General features: G+C 38.2%; 1 protein-coding gene across 3 annotated transcripts in view; it reads left to right on the top strand.

The window, feature by feature from the left end:
* Positions 1-17,852, top strand: part of LOC132382393 (zinc finger protein 280C-like) — a 127,229-nt gene that overhangs the window by 48,157 nt on the left and 61,220 nt on the right. For all 3 annotated transcript variants that reach the window (XM_059952542.1, XM_059952540.1, XM_059952541.1), the window contains 3 exons: positions 3,959-4,138; positions 4,871-4,971; positions 5,228-5,448. In XM_059952542.1, coding sequence (XP_059808525.1) covers positions 3,959-4,138; positions 4,871-4,971; positions 5,228-5,448 — 502 coding nt within the window. The remainder of the gene's footprint in view (positions 1-3,958; positions 4,139-4,870; positions 4,972-5,227; positions 5,449-17,852) is intronic.

The following is a 17,852-nucleotide window of genomic DNA, read 5'->3' as shown; positions in this document are numbered from 1 at the left end:
AAATGAACTTAGAAGGGTTACCTTGATATATTTGTAAATAATGGAAGAAGGGAACAGGCAGTTATTTGGAGACCAAGGAGAACTTAGAATTGAGATATTTAGTTGAAAGATTTTAAATTATCAAGAACAAAATAAAAGGATGAGGAAGATGAATCCTGAAAATAATTAATTGGGAGAGGGTATCCAGTGAATGAATAGTGCAGATCTTTGCCAAGAAAGGAATAGGACCAAAATGCTATTGATTAGGTAAAATCTGTCATAATTGGAGAAATAGAAGATATGTTGCTTCCTTAGGCTGTTTTTTTTATACTGGATAAAATCTTTGTTAAATCATCCTGACCCAGTTAATAAAAAACTGATCCAACCTTGGCTTGTATACACTGTAGAGCACTGATCAATTATAGTATGCCTGACCTGGAAGAAAAATTATTTCTGCAGAAAATAAAAGAAATTTGTTAAATGTTGTCAAATTTGTTAGCTTGTAGAATATATGGATGTGGCCATATTGCTTATTTTTTTTCGTCCATTGAGAGTACTTTGTGTCATTAGTGTTTGATAACTAAGAGCATAGTATGTAGCAGCCTCCTTTATCATTCATTCATGGTAATGCATCCTCAGTGCTAAGTCTGGTGCCAGTGTAGTTGAGCCTGCATCAAGTTCTGGATCAGTAGCAAGCCTCTAAATTAAGATTTGTACCTCAGTACTTAGCAATGTCTATGAAGAACCAGTCTGGTACTCAAATCTGAGGACTAATGTTTTTTTTTGATATCTGACAAATTAGTCACTTACAGCTGATTCCCCTTCAGTTGGATTGCAGAGTTAATTGGCGTCTGCTAGGCTCTAACCAGGAATAAAAAGGATTTGGTCTTGATATTGAATTTATGTTTTTATCTTTATCCAACTTGAACTGCTCTTAATTGAATAGTGTTTAGCTGCTCATGTTTGTTACAGTGACATACAATTATTCCAAATATACCAACCAACTCCTGCCTTAAGACTGAAAGAAGATTCTTCACAGATTACCTTTATTTGTCACATGTACATTGAAACATCAAAACAACCAACACACTCTGAGGATGTGCTGGTGGTAGCCAGCACGGATTACCATGGTTCTGGCACCAACATAGCAACCCATGCATCTTGGGAGTTGTGGAAGGAAAACAGAGCACCCAGAGGAAACCCACATGGTCACGGTGTGAATGTCTAAACTCCTTTCAGGCAGCGGTAGGAATTGAATCCTAATCACTGGCACTGCAAACCAATGTGCTATTCACTATTACTGCCTTGCCGAGTAAATGATAGTAACATTTTAATAGGTTAAAATATGCAATACTATTTATAGTATATGCAACTACCATCTTACCCTGTTCTTGCACCCTTGAAGATGAAGAGGATAACTCTTTGAGCTTTTGGTGACTCATGACTCTGCAAACCAATGTAAGGTTACACTATGGAGCTCTTGGAGAGAAATGGTTAAAACTTGATGAATATGATCATCAATTACCTGAATTGTGAAAAGTTCAAAGTAAATTTATTATTAAAAAACATATATGTCACCATATACAACCCTGAGATTCATCTTCTTGTGGGCATACTCAATAAATTTAATAACCATAATAGAATCAATAAAAGAGTGTGCTAACCAATGTGAAAATTACAACAAATTGTGTAAGTACAAAAAGAAAAAGAAACAATAAATAAATAAGCAAGAAATATCATGAACATGAGATGAAAAATCCTTGAAAATGAGTCCATAGGTTATGGGAACGGGTCAGTGACGGAGCAAGTAAAGTTGAGTGAAGTTATTCCCTCTGATTCAAGAGCTTGATGGTTGTAGGGTAATAACTGTTCCTGAACCTGGTGGTGTGAGTCCTGAGGCTCCTGTAGCACCTTCCTGAAGAGAGCGTGGCCTGGGTGGTGGGGTTCGTTGATGATGGATGCTGTTTTCCTATGACAGCTCCATGTAGGTGTGCTCAATGGTGGCGAGGGCTTTATCCGTGATGGACTGAGATGTAACCATTACTTTTTATAGGCTTTTCCACTCAAGGGCATTGGTGTTTCCATACCAGCACCTAATGCAACCAGTCAATATACTGTCCACCACACAACTATTGAAGTTTGTCAATGTCGTACCAAATCTTTGCAAACTCCTAAGAAAGTAGAAGTGCTGCCATGCCTCTTTGTAATTGCACTTGTGTGCTAGGCCCAGGACAAGTCCCCTGAAATGATAACACAGAAATTAAAGTTTCTGATTCTCTCCACCTCTGATACCCCAATAAGGACTGGCTTATCAAACTCCTATTTCCTCCTCCTGAAGTCAATAATCATTACTTTCTTCATAAATACAGTTCATGGTTGCATTTTGGCTTGGCCCTTCTGCATGGTTTTTAGCTATTAATAGAGTTTCAAAAGAATTGAAATGATGCAATTATTAGCAAACAGCTGTAGTTTAGCACTCAAGATGCATTCCCAAAAATAAGAAAGCTGACAATTCAGCTCATAAAATGGTTGTAACTTTCTGTACTCCTTTTGGCCAATCACCACACATTCCCTCATAGCAGTGGTGGCTCCTGTAAATCTCAAACTTCTTAAGTTTCTTGAGTAATGATGCCAAGTAATAAACATTGTGCAATTACACACCAGTGGTATCTTGTTTAACGTAGAAGTCTCATATCAGTTTTTAACGCTTGCCCTGGCAGCGCTTTAATTTAAATATCCATTGGATTTAATAGTCCTTGCTGGACTTGGCTGACTGCCTTGACTCTTGTCTTTTAACTGTGTTCGTACACCAAAAGAAAATCCTGTGCAAGCCACCTGCTGAGTACTCTAGTCAGGTGACTTTTCCATTGAATGTTGGCAAATGGGCTATTGTTGAGCAGATGCTGCTAGGTTGCAGTTTTGATTATTTCATCTCTTCTGTAATGAAACTGGTAAGTCATAGATTGGTTGTAGCAACATTAGACAAGAAGCAGGATATCTGACCTTTGATCTGGTTGCTATTCTGGGATTGTGGTTGATTTTTGACATATGTCCATTTACCTGTCTTTTCCATGTAGTTCTTTGATAGTACAAAAACTTCAATTTTATATTTATTATCAACAAACAGTCCTGCATCAGTTGCCATTTGCAGAAGGAATTTACATGCAGGAATATACCCTGACTTCACTCATAAAAGATTTGGATTTACTATTTACATCCCTGTCAATTCATAAACTCCATGCACCAAATTTTTCCAATTCATATTGAAAACTTCTAATCAAAACACCCTTAATATTATGAATTATGAGGCAAAGCACTGCTTCTGTTATATATCTAATTTAACCCTTGGAGTCCAGGTTTCTGTTTATCCATCTAATTTAACTCTGACACTGCATATCCTCCTTTTTACAGTGTTGCCACAATTTTACAGATGTGGTCCAATTATAGTTTTTAATCAAATAAAATCTGTTCTGTTTTCTTGGCTAAGATATTCATGTGTTATTTGTTCTGTTGGGGGAAGAAAACTATAATGCAATAATAAAGGGTACTTTGAGATGATATATTTTAAGTGGAGTTGGCTGGTTGCCACTCCTGAATGCTGATTTTGCTGCTGAAATTTATATTGGACATTGTTTATTTGGCAAGCTATCGTAACTAAACTAGAATACCATGGCAACAACTAGAAATCTGTTGATATCCTGGTCATTGGTTGTGTTTCTTCAGAAAATTTCTAGTTTTTCTTTTTTGTAATTATTTTTCTCATAATTTTTTCATAATAATCATAATTTTCTCAATGCTCAAGGAAATTCATTAAATGGTGATTAAATTGAATGATTTCATGGGTTGTTTCTTCTTTGATACAGTGGTAGGAAAATAATAATGATAATTCTAAAGGCTTTTCATTAATACCCAGTGAACTTGTTTCTTAATGTAATATGTTTTTAACCCTGCAAAGAGTCACTTACTTTCTTTTTCACAGCAAGTGCAGGCCAGAGCACAAGTGTCAGTAGCAAGCGCCCAGCAGCCTGTGAGATAAACAGTATTGGTTCAAAGAAATCAAAAACATTTGAAGCTGGATCTGTAAATAATCCTTCGACTTTATCACCATCGTCAACTGGATGTCCTGTGATGGTATCATCGTATAGCAGTACCTCAAAAGGTTTTCATTAGCCTTTTTCATCATGAGAAAATTTTCTTGTTAAGCTTTCATTGTTGAATTTGGAATGCACTAGTACTTGAGATATGTGAGAAAGATATTTCTTTCAACTATACCACTGTTCTGTGATTTCAGATCAATTAATACAGACTTCCAATCTTACATTCTCAGCATATTGCATGGATCATTCACGTGTTCTGGTCACACCACTTGTCAGAGCCAGCACTGAGTTTTCTGTATCACCAGAGAGACAATGTCCCATCTACAAACTGGAGACATTTTCCATCCTGTTTTGCTAACATGCTAAATGTTAATGGATCTCACAACTAAACATTCATGAGATTCTGCCAATTATTACCTAAATCAGAAATGTACCACCGCCTGTAACCTCACAACCTGGTGTATCTCTCTCTTTATCATTAATATAACAGGATTAACCCTGGTTCATTGATATTGGTAGACCATTGGTATTGGTAGATATTGTATTTTAACTTCAGCTACAACAAACTTTGTATTGGAATGAAGGCAAAATAATTTAGGGACTGTGTGATTAACTTGGGTTTAGTGTTGGCAAAATAATGCTAATGTACTATGTACTAAATTGAAGATTATTCTTGGATAATTGAGAAAGCCAATGATTGTTGTAATTTATGTAGGTTCAAGAGTGCTTCACTATTAAGGACATGATTAAGCTGAATATTTTTGTTGTTTAAATTATAAATTATTTTTTGGCAGGATCACAAAGTAATATTAAAAATGGAGTACCAGTTCCAAGGGCTTGTCCAAAATGCAACATTCACTTCAATGTCTTGGATTCTTTACGGCATCATATGGTTGTAAGTATTTTCTTTTAGTTATTCATTTGAATAAGAGCATGTTACCCTTGATTTGAGTTTGTCCATGAAGATAATTGAACAGTTAACTTTAAAATGCTATTGTTTACAAAATATATATAGCCTTGAAGAAAAATCAGAGTAACAATGATTATATTGTGCTATATGTTTGTTTCAATGTATGCTATGATGATTATATTTGAAAATGTTTATCTTACAATTGCCGAAAAATTATATTACTGTTTTTGTATTTTTTGAGTTCTGCTGTCCGGATCTGGTGTCCAGCTACTGTCCTGTATCATCTTCCGAGCAATCTCTAAACAAGCCATTAGAAGTTGAAAAAGGGAAACTTATAATGTTGGTGAATGACTTTTATTATGGAAAAGATGATGGTGAAGCACATCTAAACCAGCAAGATCAGAAGACAAATACAACCTTTAAGTGCTACAGCTGTCTGAAGATCCTTAAGAATAATATAAGGTACTATAATGTGTTTTGTATAAATAAAGAGTCCAAATATTTGTAAAATCATTTGTTCAGAATGACAGTTTACTTGACCAGATGTGATAGCTTTTATTATACAGTAAGATCTACAATTTAATGTATTTGTCTTCATTTTAAAACTATGAAATTTGACAACATACTTCAAATTAATTTTAAGTTGAAGAGCAAGGTCAAAAATCTTTTATTCCAAGAATCCCTCTGTTATATATTGTACCTTGCACCAGCTGTGGACTACCGTTGTTATAAGTCTCATTTATGGTGCTCTGAACCAATTGAAAATATTTTACATTGATTTTCTGCGGTCAAAGTTGAAATTGTGGCTCAGACGGTTATATTTTAGACTCGGATCGTTTTCAGGGCAGAGCAGGTAGATAGGGATCAGGGTAGGGTTTAGCGACAGTGATATGTGAAGTTAGAGATCAGATTAGGGTTTAGGGTTTGTTGAAGGAGTAGAGGTCAGGCCTTCACTCTGCATTTGAAATCCAGTGATGTGGTCAGGTGACAGAGGATACCTAGGGTTGAGTTCTCTGCTCCATGCTCAACAGTCCAGCGATGTGGACATGTGAAGAAAGGCATCCTGAGTGCCGACCTCCGCTTCATGCTTGAATGCCAGTGGTGTGGATGTGTGGTGAAGGACATTTGTGGATGTCTGGGTATCCCAAGTTGCTGCATGTCTGTGCAATCAGGAGGCACGAATCGGAGGCTCAAGGGCCGGTCAGTTGGTGCACTCAGGTTTTGAGCCACGGGGTCCTGGGGTCCTGTCATTGGCTAGTCTGGGTGTTGTTACCAAAGATCTAAGCCCAAAGTTTGACTGGCTGTCTCGAAGTCATAGCCCAGTGACCAAAGTCTGAAGTGTGTGTGAGAGGAGGAGGAAGAGGGGCTTGTTTTGTTGCCTGTTGTGTTCTGTTTTTTTTTGTGTTGTTCTATAGAGCATTGTGGGGATGTTATGTTGGTGCCAGAATGTGTGGTGACACTTGCAGTTTGCCCCTACCACATCCCTTGTGTGTCTTGTCAACGCAAATTATTTATTTCTGTTATGTTTCTATGTACATGTGATAAATAAGTAAATCTGAATCTGAATAATATTGTTCTTTTAAATTCTTTGTTGGCAATAGAACCTAGATTTGGAATCTCATCTGTTTTTTTCCTTATGCCAGATTAGGAATCTCTGAAAACAAAAAAAATAGTGGTTTGCTCCCATTTACAAGGGCTAAAACCTGATCATACATTTACTAAGGGCAGTTGGTGTCTGATTTGCAGACCATGTGCTGGGAATTGATTCATTCTCATTGAGGTGGCCTGTCTTTTGGTCACTCATAAGTTGACTTGAAAAGACAGAGAAATTGAAAGGCATGAGGTTGGGGTGCCATGGTAGTTTAGCGGTTAGCATGATGCTATTACAGCTTGGGGTGTTCCAGAGATTTGAGTTCATTTCTGGTGATGTTCTGTAATGAGTCTCTGTATGTCCTCCCCGTGGGTTTTTTCTGGATCCTCAAATTTCCTCCTGTAGCTCAAAGATGTACCGGATAGGTTAAATTGGTCACTGTAAATTTTCCATTGATTAGGTTAGGGTTAATTGGGTTTGTCAGTGGTTGCTGGGGCAGCACTGCTTGAAGGGCTGGAAGGGCCTAAATAGAATAAATATAACGGTGATGTGTGATGGAGCTGCATAGCCATTGCCACCATGGTTATCAGAGGCATATATTGTTGCACCTTGACTAACATGCATATAGCACCTATAAAAAGTATCCACTCCCCTTGGGAGTTTTCATGTTTTATTGTTTCACAACATTGAATCACAATGGATTTAATTTAGCTTTTTTGACACTAATCAACAGAAAGGACTCTTGTGTCAAAGTGAAAACAAATTTCTACTAATTGGTGTAAATTTATTACAGTTGTTAAACACCAAACAATTGATTGCCTAATGACTCATCCCCTTCAAGTCAGTATTTAGTAGATGCACCTTTGGCAGCAATTACAGCCTTGAGTCTTTGTGGATAGGTCTTTAAAAGCTTTGCATATCTTGACACTGCAATTTTTCACTATTATTTACAGAACTACTCAAGCTCTGTCAGATTGTATGGGGATCGTGAGTGAACAACCCTTTAAGTCCAGCCACAAAGTCTCAATTGGATAGAGTTCGGGACCCTGACTTGGCCACTCCAGGACATTAACTTTGTTGTTTTTAAGCCATTCCTTTGTAGCTTTGACTTTATGTTTGGAGTCATTATCTTGCTGGAAAACAAACCTTCACCTAAATTGCAGTTCTCTTGCAGACTGCATCAGGATTTCCCTGCATTTTGCTGCACTCATTTTATCCTGTACCTTCACAAGCCTTCCAGGGCCTGTTACAGTGAAGCATCCGCTCAGCATGGTGCAGCCACCACCATGCTTCACAGTAGGGATGGTGACATTTTTGATGATGTGCAGTGTTTCGCTTTTGTCAAACATAGCGTTTAGTCTGATGGCCAAAAGGCACAATTTTGGTTTCATCAGACCATAGAATCCTCTTCCAGATGACCTCAGAGTCTCCCACATACCTTTTGGCAAACTCTACTGAGATTTCATGTGAGTTTTTTCAACAGTGGCTTTCTCTTTGCCTGTCTCCCATAAAGCTGTGACTGGTGAAGCACCTGGACAACAGTTGTTGAATGTGTGGTCTCTTGGTGGCCTCCCTCACTAGTTCCCTTCTTGCACAGTCACTCAGTTTTTGAGGATGGCCTGCTCTAGGCAGATTTACAGTTGTGCTATATTCTTTCCATTTCTTAATTGACTTAACTGTACTGCAAGGGATATTCAGTGACTTGGAGTTTTTGTATTGATCTCTTGATTTGTGCTTTTCAATAACCTTTTCGTAGAGTTGCTTGGAGTGTTCTTTTCTCTTCATTGTGTGGTTTTTGCCCGGAAACTGACTCATCAGCAGTTGGGCCTTCCAGATACAAGGTGTAATTTTACCACAAATCAGTCGAACCACCTTCACTGTACACAGGTGATCTCCATTTAACTAATGTGTGACTTTGAAAACCAAATGGCTGCATCAGTGATGATTTGGGGTGTTGTATTAAAGGGGGTGAATACTTATGCAATCAGCTTGTTTGTGTTTTATAGTCATAATAATTGAGATCACTCTAGAGATTTGTTTTGTTTTCGCTTTGACACAAAAGAGCCATTCTCTGTTGATCAGTGTCAAAACTAAATTAAATCCACTGTGATTCAATGTTGTAAAACAATAAAACATGAAAACTTGTGGGGTGGGGTGGTGAGTGAATACTTCTTTTAGGCACTTTAAGTGATGCTTGTGTGCAGAACGACAGTTTGTGAAAATCAATATGGAAGACTTGGTGATAAATGAGTGAAGGTCCCAACTGAGGTCATTAAATTCATGTATGGTTCTGTACTTGGTTTGTTTCGTATTTCACTATGAGTGAAGGTCAAAAGTCCTAGGTTCAACCTCAAAAATACACAGTGTGTGTAATACAATACACACAAAATGCTGGAGGAACTCAGGCCAAGCAGCATCTGCAGAAATGAGTAAACATTTGACATTTCAGGCTGAGAATCAGGATGTTGCCTAGCCTGCTGAGTTCCTCCAGTATTTTGTGTGTATGCTTTGGATTTCTGACATCTGTAGATTTTCTTATGTTTGGGACACTGCAAGTAATGATGACATCATCACATTAGTAAAAATGGGTAGGGTAATAGTATCCATGATAGGAGAAAACTTTTAGCCCAATTTCCCAGTGGGTGGGACTTACAGCAGAAATGGAAATGCACACCTTATGCCAACAAAAAGATTTTTCTTATTTTTAATTCAGTTTCTTGACTTGTATTTTACAGTATTATCCTTGCATTTGGTTTAAGAGTGCGGTTTAAAAAAATTGGATATTGTGTACATCCTGCTAACCAAGTATACTTGTTTGTGAACATATTATCAAATGTTTGTCAGTGTCAATAACACTGGATGGGAGAGGTTGAGAATTGATAGCTGGGGGAGGAGGGGAGCACCCTGATTAGAAACACACAGGTGGCTATGGGGGCTTTGGAAGTTTTTTTAGTCGAAAGTTATAAAGTTACAGAAGCTGATTGTATTATAAGAATTTATGAATTTGCCAAACACTGTAATAAGCAACAACATTTGATTTTGAAAAACTAATCTTAACAAAAATTACTTGTGAATGAATCAGAAGTGTAGTAGACTTTTAGCAAAATAAAGTTACTTCTAAATACAAAGGAAAGCCTTTTTACACAGTAGTAGCTAATATATCCCTTTTGAGATGGTCCTAACGACATGATCATGAAGCTTTTTATGCCATGGCATTTGGCCATCAACATATTACTACTTAACACATGTTTTCTTTTACAACTATTCAGTGGTGTGACTTTTGTTTCTATAATATTGTATTTGATGTTTGTCCCTCTACTATTACTCTTATTTTACTATCATTGAATTGAAACACGCTTTGAAATATCTAACTGTTGTGGGTAGAAATACTTTATTCTTTAAATCAAAGAGAAGAATCAGTTGAAATCCGCTGATAAAATGTATATTGACACACACTCACATTTTTTTTAGCATGAATGTTTTTGTACTGTTATAGCAGAATGTTGCATAGAGTGAAGAGTTTTCTTCGAATATGAAGTAAACTATAAGTGCTTTACTGTAGTGGTTTTTGAAAGTGAACAAAAACCACCAAGAGACTGAGTATGGGAATTAACACCAAATAACAGAGTTCCAAGTTGAAGAAAAGTATTTTTAATCCTTTATTACGAAACAAGCAAAGACTAATGATCTTATAGTGATCAAAAACTAACAAAACTGAATGGAAGATTTAGTGATAAAAGAAAAAAATAGCCTTCAAATTAGCATAATTAAGCAGTTAGCAGAACCTATGTCCCGAGTTGCCTCTAACTAAAACTAAGCTAACTAATTTGGACAAAAAGTGCATATGTGACTATACCCATTTGCTTCCACCATGCCTCAACTCACATGACAAAATAACAAAACTCATAATAAACACACCACAAATACAATACAGACAGAAAAACATGGCTTCTACATCCCAGTCCCTAATTATTTCTTCTTCTTCTTCTTCTTTTATGGCGGTTGGCACCCAGCTTAATGGTGCATTACTGCCACCTTCTGCTCCAGAGTGTGGATCAGACGATAGACTTACATTCTAAATCCTTTACCCATTCACACACATACATACCTTAATCTACACTTTATCCTTCCTTCTGAGGCCATCCTAGTACCCTATTCCTGCTTATCCGTAATTATTTCACTGTAATAATTACAACTACCTCCTACTAAAGATAGGAGACATGAAATCTTCAAGAATAAAGGGCCATTGTTGCAACGGCCATTGTTGGAGTGGTCAGACTTAGAGTGGTGTGGCTTTAGCTCTTTGAGGCTTCAGCGAAGAGAGGCTTCAGTCAGAATGCAAAAGAGAAGGAAAGCTCCAGGTAAAGTCTTTGTTCCTTCCCTTTACATCTGCTCAGATAGGGCAGTAGAGATGCCAGGCAGGATCCTCTTGCGGGATGTGGGAAGGCAGGGAGACTGCCAGTGTCCTTGACGATTACAACTGCGAGGTGCATCCAGCTATATCTTCTAAGAATTCGCGTTAAGGAGTTAGTGCTGGAACTAGATAAAGTCTGGATCATTCGGGAAGCAGAAGGTGTGATAATTAGAACATATAGGGAGGTAATTTCACCCAAAGTGCAGTACACAGGAAATGGGTGCCTGTCAGGAAGGTGAAGGGGGTTGTAACGTTCTCCTTCGGGTGTAACGAACGCCGAATTTAACGTCGAGATAAACCAGTTAATAAGAACCAGATCGCAGTAAGATTAACCATTTACTGTTCACTCTTCACATTAACATATGGTGAAAACTGTTGATAAAACAATACAAGATTGATACAGTATTTGTTCCTTCCTTAATATCACATTTCAAGTGTAAATACTTGCAAAGGTGACTATAACTACATTACACTAAGGTGCAATATACAGGGAGAGTTTACCTGCTCCATTGACTACTTTAAATACACTTCCATGCAAACTATCCGCGACTCTTTAACTAACAAAAGCATAAACATTATCTACCGTCGTTACTTCTAACAGGATCGGCATTAACATCTTAGTTCAATATATCGATTATCTATTAACTTACAGCGTTGCTCTCACTGTGATTTCTCATGCCTGCAAAACTGCTTGTGCTCAGGTGAGCCTCGTGGAAAGCCCCCACCCTCGCGCTAATTTCAAACCGGTGTTTTCCCACAAGACGCGGCGAAACCGGATGTGACGTCATCGCATGCCGATATATTTTACATGCAATGAATATACTTTAAACACTTCTAATTCTAACTAGAAAATACTATTGAATGAATTACTAAGCGAAAATATTATAAACTAAATAACTGTCGTAAAGACAGCACAGGGGTTAAGGAGCCAGTTCAGAGTATCCCAGACGCCATCCCTCTCAGCAAATCATCCTTGGTGACAGGGGAAGTACCCGAGGATTGGAGGATAACCAATGTTGCTCTACTGTTTAAAAAAGGTTCTAAACAAAATCCAGGAAATTACAGGCTGGTGCATCTGACATTAGTTTTGGAAAGCTATTGGTCTGATTAAGGATAGTCAGCATGGCTTCATGCATGGTAGGTCATGTCTAACCAATCTTACGGAGTTGAAATCAAGGAAGATACCATGAAAGTGGATGAAGACAAGGCAATGGACGTTGTCTACATGGACATTTGTAGGCCATTTGACAAAGCCCTGCATGGGAGGCTGGTCACGAAGGTTCAGTTACTCGGCTTTCAGGATGAGGTGGTAAATTGGCTTTGTGGGAGAAGCCAGAGAGTGGTAGTAGAGGGTGGACTCTCTGACTGGAGGCCTGTGACAAGTGGTGTGCCAAAGAGATGGTGCTGGGTCCTTTGTTGTTTGTCATCTCTTATCATTGATCTGGATGGTAATCTGATTAACCGGATCAGAAAACTCATGGATTGGGGGTGTAGTGGTCAGTGAAAAAGGCTATCATGGCTTGCAGAGCAATCTGCATCAGTTGGAAAAATGGCAGATGGTATTTAATGCAGACAAGTGCAAAGTTTTGCACTTCAGTAGGACCAGCCGGGGTAGGTCTTGCACTGAGGAGTGTGGTAGAACAAAGGGATCTGGGAATACAGGTCTATAATTCGTTGTAAGTGGCATCACAGATAGATAGGGCTGTAAAGAAAATAGGGCAGGACTGTATTCTTTAGAATGTAGAAGATTGAGAGAAAATTTGATAGAGGTATACAAAATTATGAGCGGCTTTGATAGGGCACATGCAGTCAGGCTTTTTCCACTGAGGTTGTGTGGGACTACTACCAGAGGTCTTAGTTGAGGGTGAAAGCTGAGAAGTTTAAAGGAACATGAAGGGAAACATGTTTACCCAGAAGGTTGTGAGTGTGGACTGAGCTGCCAGCACAAGTGCATGCAGGCTCAATTTCAACTTTTAATGGAAGTTTAGATGGGTACGTGGATAGTAGGGCTATGGAGGGCTACGGTCCCTGTGCAGTTCAATAGGAGCAGGCAGTTTAAATTGTTTTGGCATGGACTGGATGGGCTGAAGGGCCTGTTTCTGTGCTGTACTTATCTAAGACTCTAAACATTTGAACATATATGCAGATGTCCTCTTTCTTCTTACGGTCATGTCATGTACAGTCATCTAGGCCAGATACTACCAGAATTGACCCCAGGACAGAATGATCTATACTACCACTCTCCGTTAAGTCAGTAAGTCAAGTCAAAGCCATGAAGCTTCTAGAGCTGTATCTCCTCAAATCTCTGCCTCCTGTAGAAGACTGACTTTGGTTATAGGCCTGACCAGATAGTTAGTTCTGGTCTTGATGTGCATCTGCCACACAAATCCTCTTTGGTCTGGAAAGCTTCTTCCAATGATCCATAAGTTTCAAGACACAGAGTTGTCAACTATAACCATGTCTCCTGAGAGCAAATTGCTTTTATATGTGACCATTTCTGACTTCTGTGTATACCCTGGTCTGAGGCCATGTTTTATTTTTTTTTAATACGGCTATGCTTTTGGGTATTTTATTTTCTGTAGATTTTCTCAAAAAGCAAAAAGTGTTCCTTTAATTACATTATACAGTCAAGTATTTTTTGCTGTTTAAAATAAAAATTCAGTTGCTTGTATAAGTCAGGCTTGTTGAATTAGCAAAAGGATTTGTATTGGGAACATTGGTGACAATGAAAACGGATAATGAATGTAACAGAAGAATATTGTTAAACACTCATAGAACCCATTTGGAAGGATAGTTACTGCTGTTGGAAAATCCTCAAACTGACTGGTCATGAGAGTATACAGATAACTTTTAGCTGCTTAGCACATGACCTTGGAGAAAGTTCAATGCTTTTTCCTTGGGCGGTGTGTAGATATTTATGTTTTCGTTTGGATTGGTTTTTCAGTGGAAAACCCTTTAAGTACCTCTATGCAACAATGAGCTCCATATATATAATTTCTGTTACTGTGAATAGTTAAGTGAGTAGATGAACTGATCTCCAAAAGTGATAAAGTTAAAGATGAAACATTGTTTTCAACATTTTAAGCAAGATTACTGTGTTGTTTTTGTTTTGTACAATTTTAGAGTGAGTAAAAGGAATGGAGCACCATGCAAATGTTTGGGCACCCCAAGAGATTTGAGCTTTCATATAACTTTTACCAAGGTCTCAGACCTTAATTAGCTTGTTAGGGCTATGGCTTGTTCACAGTCATTGTTAGGAAAGGCCAGGTGATGCAAATTTCAAAGCTTTATAATACCCTGACTCCTCAAACCTTGTCCCAACAATCAGCAGCCATGGGCTCCTCTAAGCAGCTGCTTAGCACTCTGACAATTAAAATAAATGATGCCCTCAAAGCAGGAGAATGCTATAAGAAGATAGCAAGGTGTTTTCAGGTAGCCGTTTCTTCAGTTCGTAATGTAATTAAGAAATGGCAGGTTAAGTTGAGGTCCGGAAGACAAAGAAAATTTTCCGAGAGAACTGCTTGTAGGATTGCTAGAAAGACAAATCAAAACCCCCATTTGACTGCAAAAGATCTTCAGGAAGATTTAGCAGACTCTGGAGTGGTGGTGCTTGATCCACTGTTTATAAAACAGGTTTGACATGTGTTGGGCCTGCTTCCGTCAAAGACAAACTTAAGTGTCTTCCTTTTGGAACTCTCCTTGTGGTAAGGATGGTGAGGTCTTCAGAAGCAATATATGGTTGGTGTTACTGCTCCCAAATCATTGGGATCAGAGGATGCCTTAGTAATTGGACGACTATTGATAATAGCCTCTACTTCAAAGGACTGTGTGGAAACCCTCTTTATCAGGATTCTGTACCTTCATAGTGGAATTGAGGCCCTTTCACACAAACCTGATCAATTTCTACCATGTTCCTCTATTATGTGAACCAGCTGGGGGTTAAAGCATCTAAGTTACAAGGAAAGATTGAACAAGTTAGGTCTTTATTCTTCGGAGCGTAGAAGGTTGAGGGGGGACTTGATAGAGATATTTAAAATTATGAGGGGGATAGGTAGAGTTGACGTGGATAGGCTTTTTCCGTTGAGAGTAGGGGAGATTCAAACAAGAGGACATGAGTTGAAAGTTGAGGGGCAAAAGTTTAAGGGTAACACGAGGGGGAATTCCTTTACTCGGGAGTGGTAGCTGTGTGGAACGAGCTTCCAGTGGAAGGTTCGGTATTGTCATTTAAAGTAAAATTGGATAGATATATGGACAGGAAAGGAATGGAGAGTTATGGGCTGAGTGCGGGTCAGTGGAACTAGGTGAGAGTAAGTGTTTGGCATGGACTAGAAGGGCCGAGATGACCTGTTTCTGTGCTGTAATTGTTATATGGTTAAAAATCTACTTAATTCCTTTCTGAAGAAGGACATCACTGATCCCTCAATGATTGCACTTCTCAGTGGCTTCTTGCAACTCGTGCTCGAGTCCAACGAAGTTTGTTGTATTATCAGAGTGCAATTTATGAGCCTGTCCTCACCTTGCTATGAAGTGTCTTAAGTGCATTACCAAAGGAATCTGTCTGAAGAAGATAGCACTGCAGTGTGAACAGCTTGTATAGCTAGACAGGTGAATATGACCCATCTTCTGCTCTTCACCTCAACAGGTCCAAAGTAGTCCACTCCTACATGACATTCATCTGGAGAGACATCTGGAGATCTGCCATGTACTGACATCTTGGAGCTATGTGGATTTTTCGACATACAACACACTTAGATAGGATTCTTGCAGCAATGCTAGCACTGGGAATGCAGTATTTTTGACGCAACCTAGATAACGTGATTATGGCCACCATGTTCCACTTCTCAATATACATGCTTCAGAAAGATGGTTGACATATGTGGATGGTTTACCAGTATAATAGGATGTTTAGCTTCTCCAGTCATGGCTGCCCTACTAAGTCATACACCAACTCTCAATACACCATCTTCAAGTACTAAAACAAAAGTGTTTCTGTACTCTAAGTGAATGTCTTTGAGCTATTGGATAGGACTTAGGTTCAGCGTGCTTCATTAGTGCAGGCAGAGTATACACCCTTAACCACCACTTGGGGGTCTTGTTCATGCATCCTAAACACTTGAGGAACAAATGAATTGAGCGTTTTTGTTTTCCTCTATGCCTTGATGATACCAATATTCCACAGTCTTCATTACCATTTTTTGAATAGACTGATGACATTATCAGCAGATTTTGTTGGAATTCCCTTTGGGAATGTGTGGTGAAGAATAGTTGGTAGTTTATGCTATGTAAGAACTGTTCTTGTGATTGAATAAGTTTACAGTAAGATGCAGCAAAAAAGCTTTTGTAAGCTGTTTTAGCCGCCTGACCCGTTTGTATCACAGCCACTTGCTGGCAGTTAGGTCACAATTGCCCTGAAGAAGAATCCTTAAAGGAAAGCTGAAATAGCAAATGTGAAAAATGAAATATGATCATGGCTTTTGAGAGCAAAGACACAAAATCAGAAACAGGTTTAATATCATCAGCCTGTGTTGTGAAATTTGTTAACTTTGCAGCACCAGTACAATGCAATACATGATATAGGAAAAAACTGTGAATTACAGAAAGTGTATATATGTATATCAAATAGTTAAATAAGTAGTGCAAAAACAGAAATAAAAAAAAGTAGTGAGCTAATGTTCATGGGTTCAATGTCCATTCAGAAATTGAATGGCAGAGGTGAAGAAGCAGTTGCTGAGTGTGTGCCTTCAGGCTTCTGTACCCTCCTCTTGACGATAACAATGAAAAAAGGGCATGTATTGCATGGTGGGAGTCTTTAATGATGGACACCACCTTTTTGAGACACTGCTCTTTAAAGATGTTTTGGATACTATGGAGGCTAGTATCCATAATGGAGCTGACTGACTTTACAACTGTCTGCTGTTTACTTCAATTCTGTGCAGTAGCCCTTCCATACCAGTGATGCAACCAGCCACAATACATCAGTAGAAATTTTTGAATGTTTTAGATGACATACCAAATCTCTTCAGACTCTAGCTGCTGTCTTGCCTTCTTTATTTTAATTGCTGTTATATGTGCTTAAAAGTAGAGACCTTAGTAGTTATGCTAGTGATTTGTCTTGAGAACAGCTGGAATCTAATGAATACCTTTCTGATTTATATGACTAAAAAGCAGTTCTTCTTTAGGACCATAGGGTAACGTTAAGTTTTTTTTTGTAAATAAATGGCTATTACCAATCCCATCCCTCATTTTTACTGTATTTCTGTATTTGCATTTGATTTTTTTTGTCATTTTTGTAAAAGTAATGATAGAATGTCTATAGTTATCAACATACTATTTGTCTTAACATTTAAGTATAAAGTGGAATATCATGCACATGTTAAGTCCTTTTTAAATGTCACCCCTACTTCCAGTAGTTTTAACTCATCATGCAGTAAGGTGATGTAATGTTATAGCATATCAGAATGGAAGTCACTCATTGTCTGGTCACTGTATATTGCTTATGTTGAGTAAATATTAAAATAATAAACATTATTAAGTGAACAAGAATGTATTCCTGTACTGCTTTAGTTATATAGTTAGGTAGTTAAATAGTTAGAGTTGTAGGTTTATAAGATTATGAGAGGCATAGATTAAGTAGAAGGATATAACTTTTTTCTGAGGTTGCAGTGTCTAATACCAGAGGGCATTCTTTTAAGGTGATGGGGTAATTCCAAAGGAGATGTGAGGGGTATTATTTATGCAGAGGGTAGTGGGTGCTTGGAATGCATTGGCTGGGGTGATGGAAGAGGCAGAAACATTAGCGATTGTTGCTGTGCTATATTGTTGTATGTTCTATAAGGATAGATAGGTATGGTATTGGAGGGT

The sequence above is a fragment of the Hypanus sabinus genome, chromosome 28 (genome assembly GCF_030144855.1).
Source record: "Hypanus sabinus isolate sHypSab1 chromosome 28, sHypSab1.hap1, whole genome shotgun sequence".
In the NCBI taxonomy this organism is placed as follows: domain Eukaryota; kingdom Metazoa; phylum Chordata; class Chondrichthyes; order Myliobatiformes; family Dasyatidae; genus Hypanus; species Hypanus sabinus.
The sequence above is the reverse complement of the archived record's forward strand: the minus strand, read 5'-3'. Positions and strand labels throughout refer to the sequence as shown.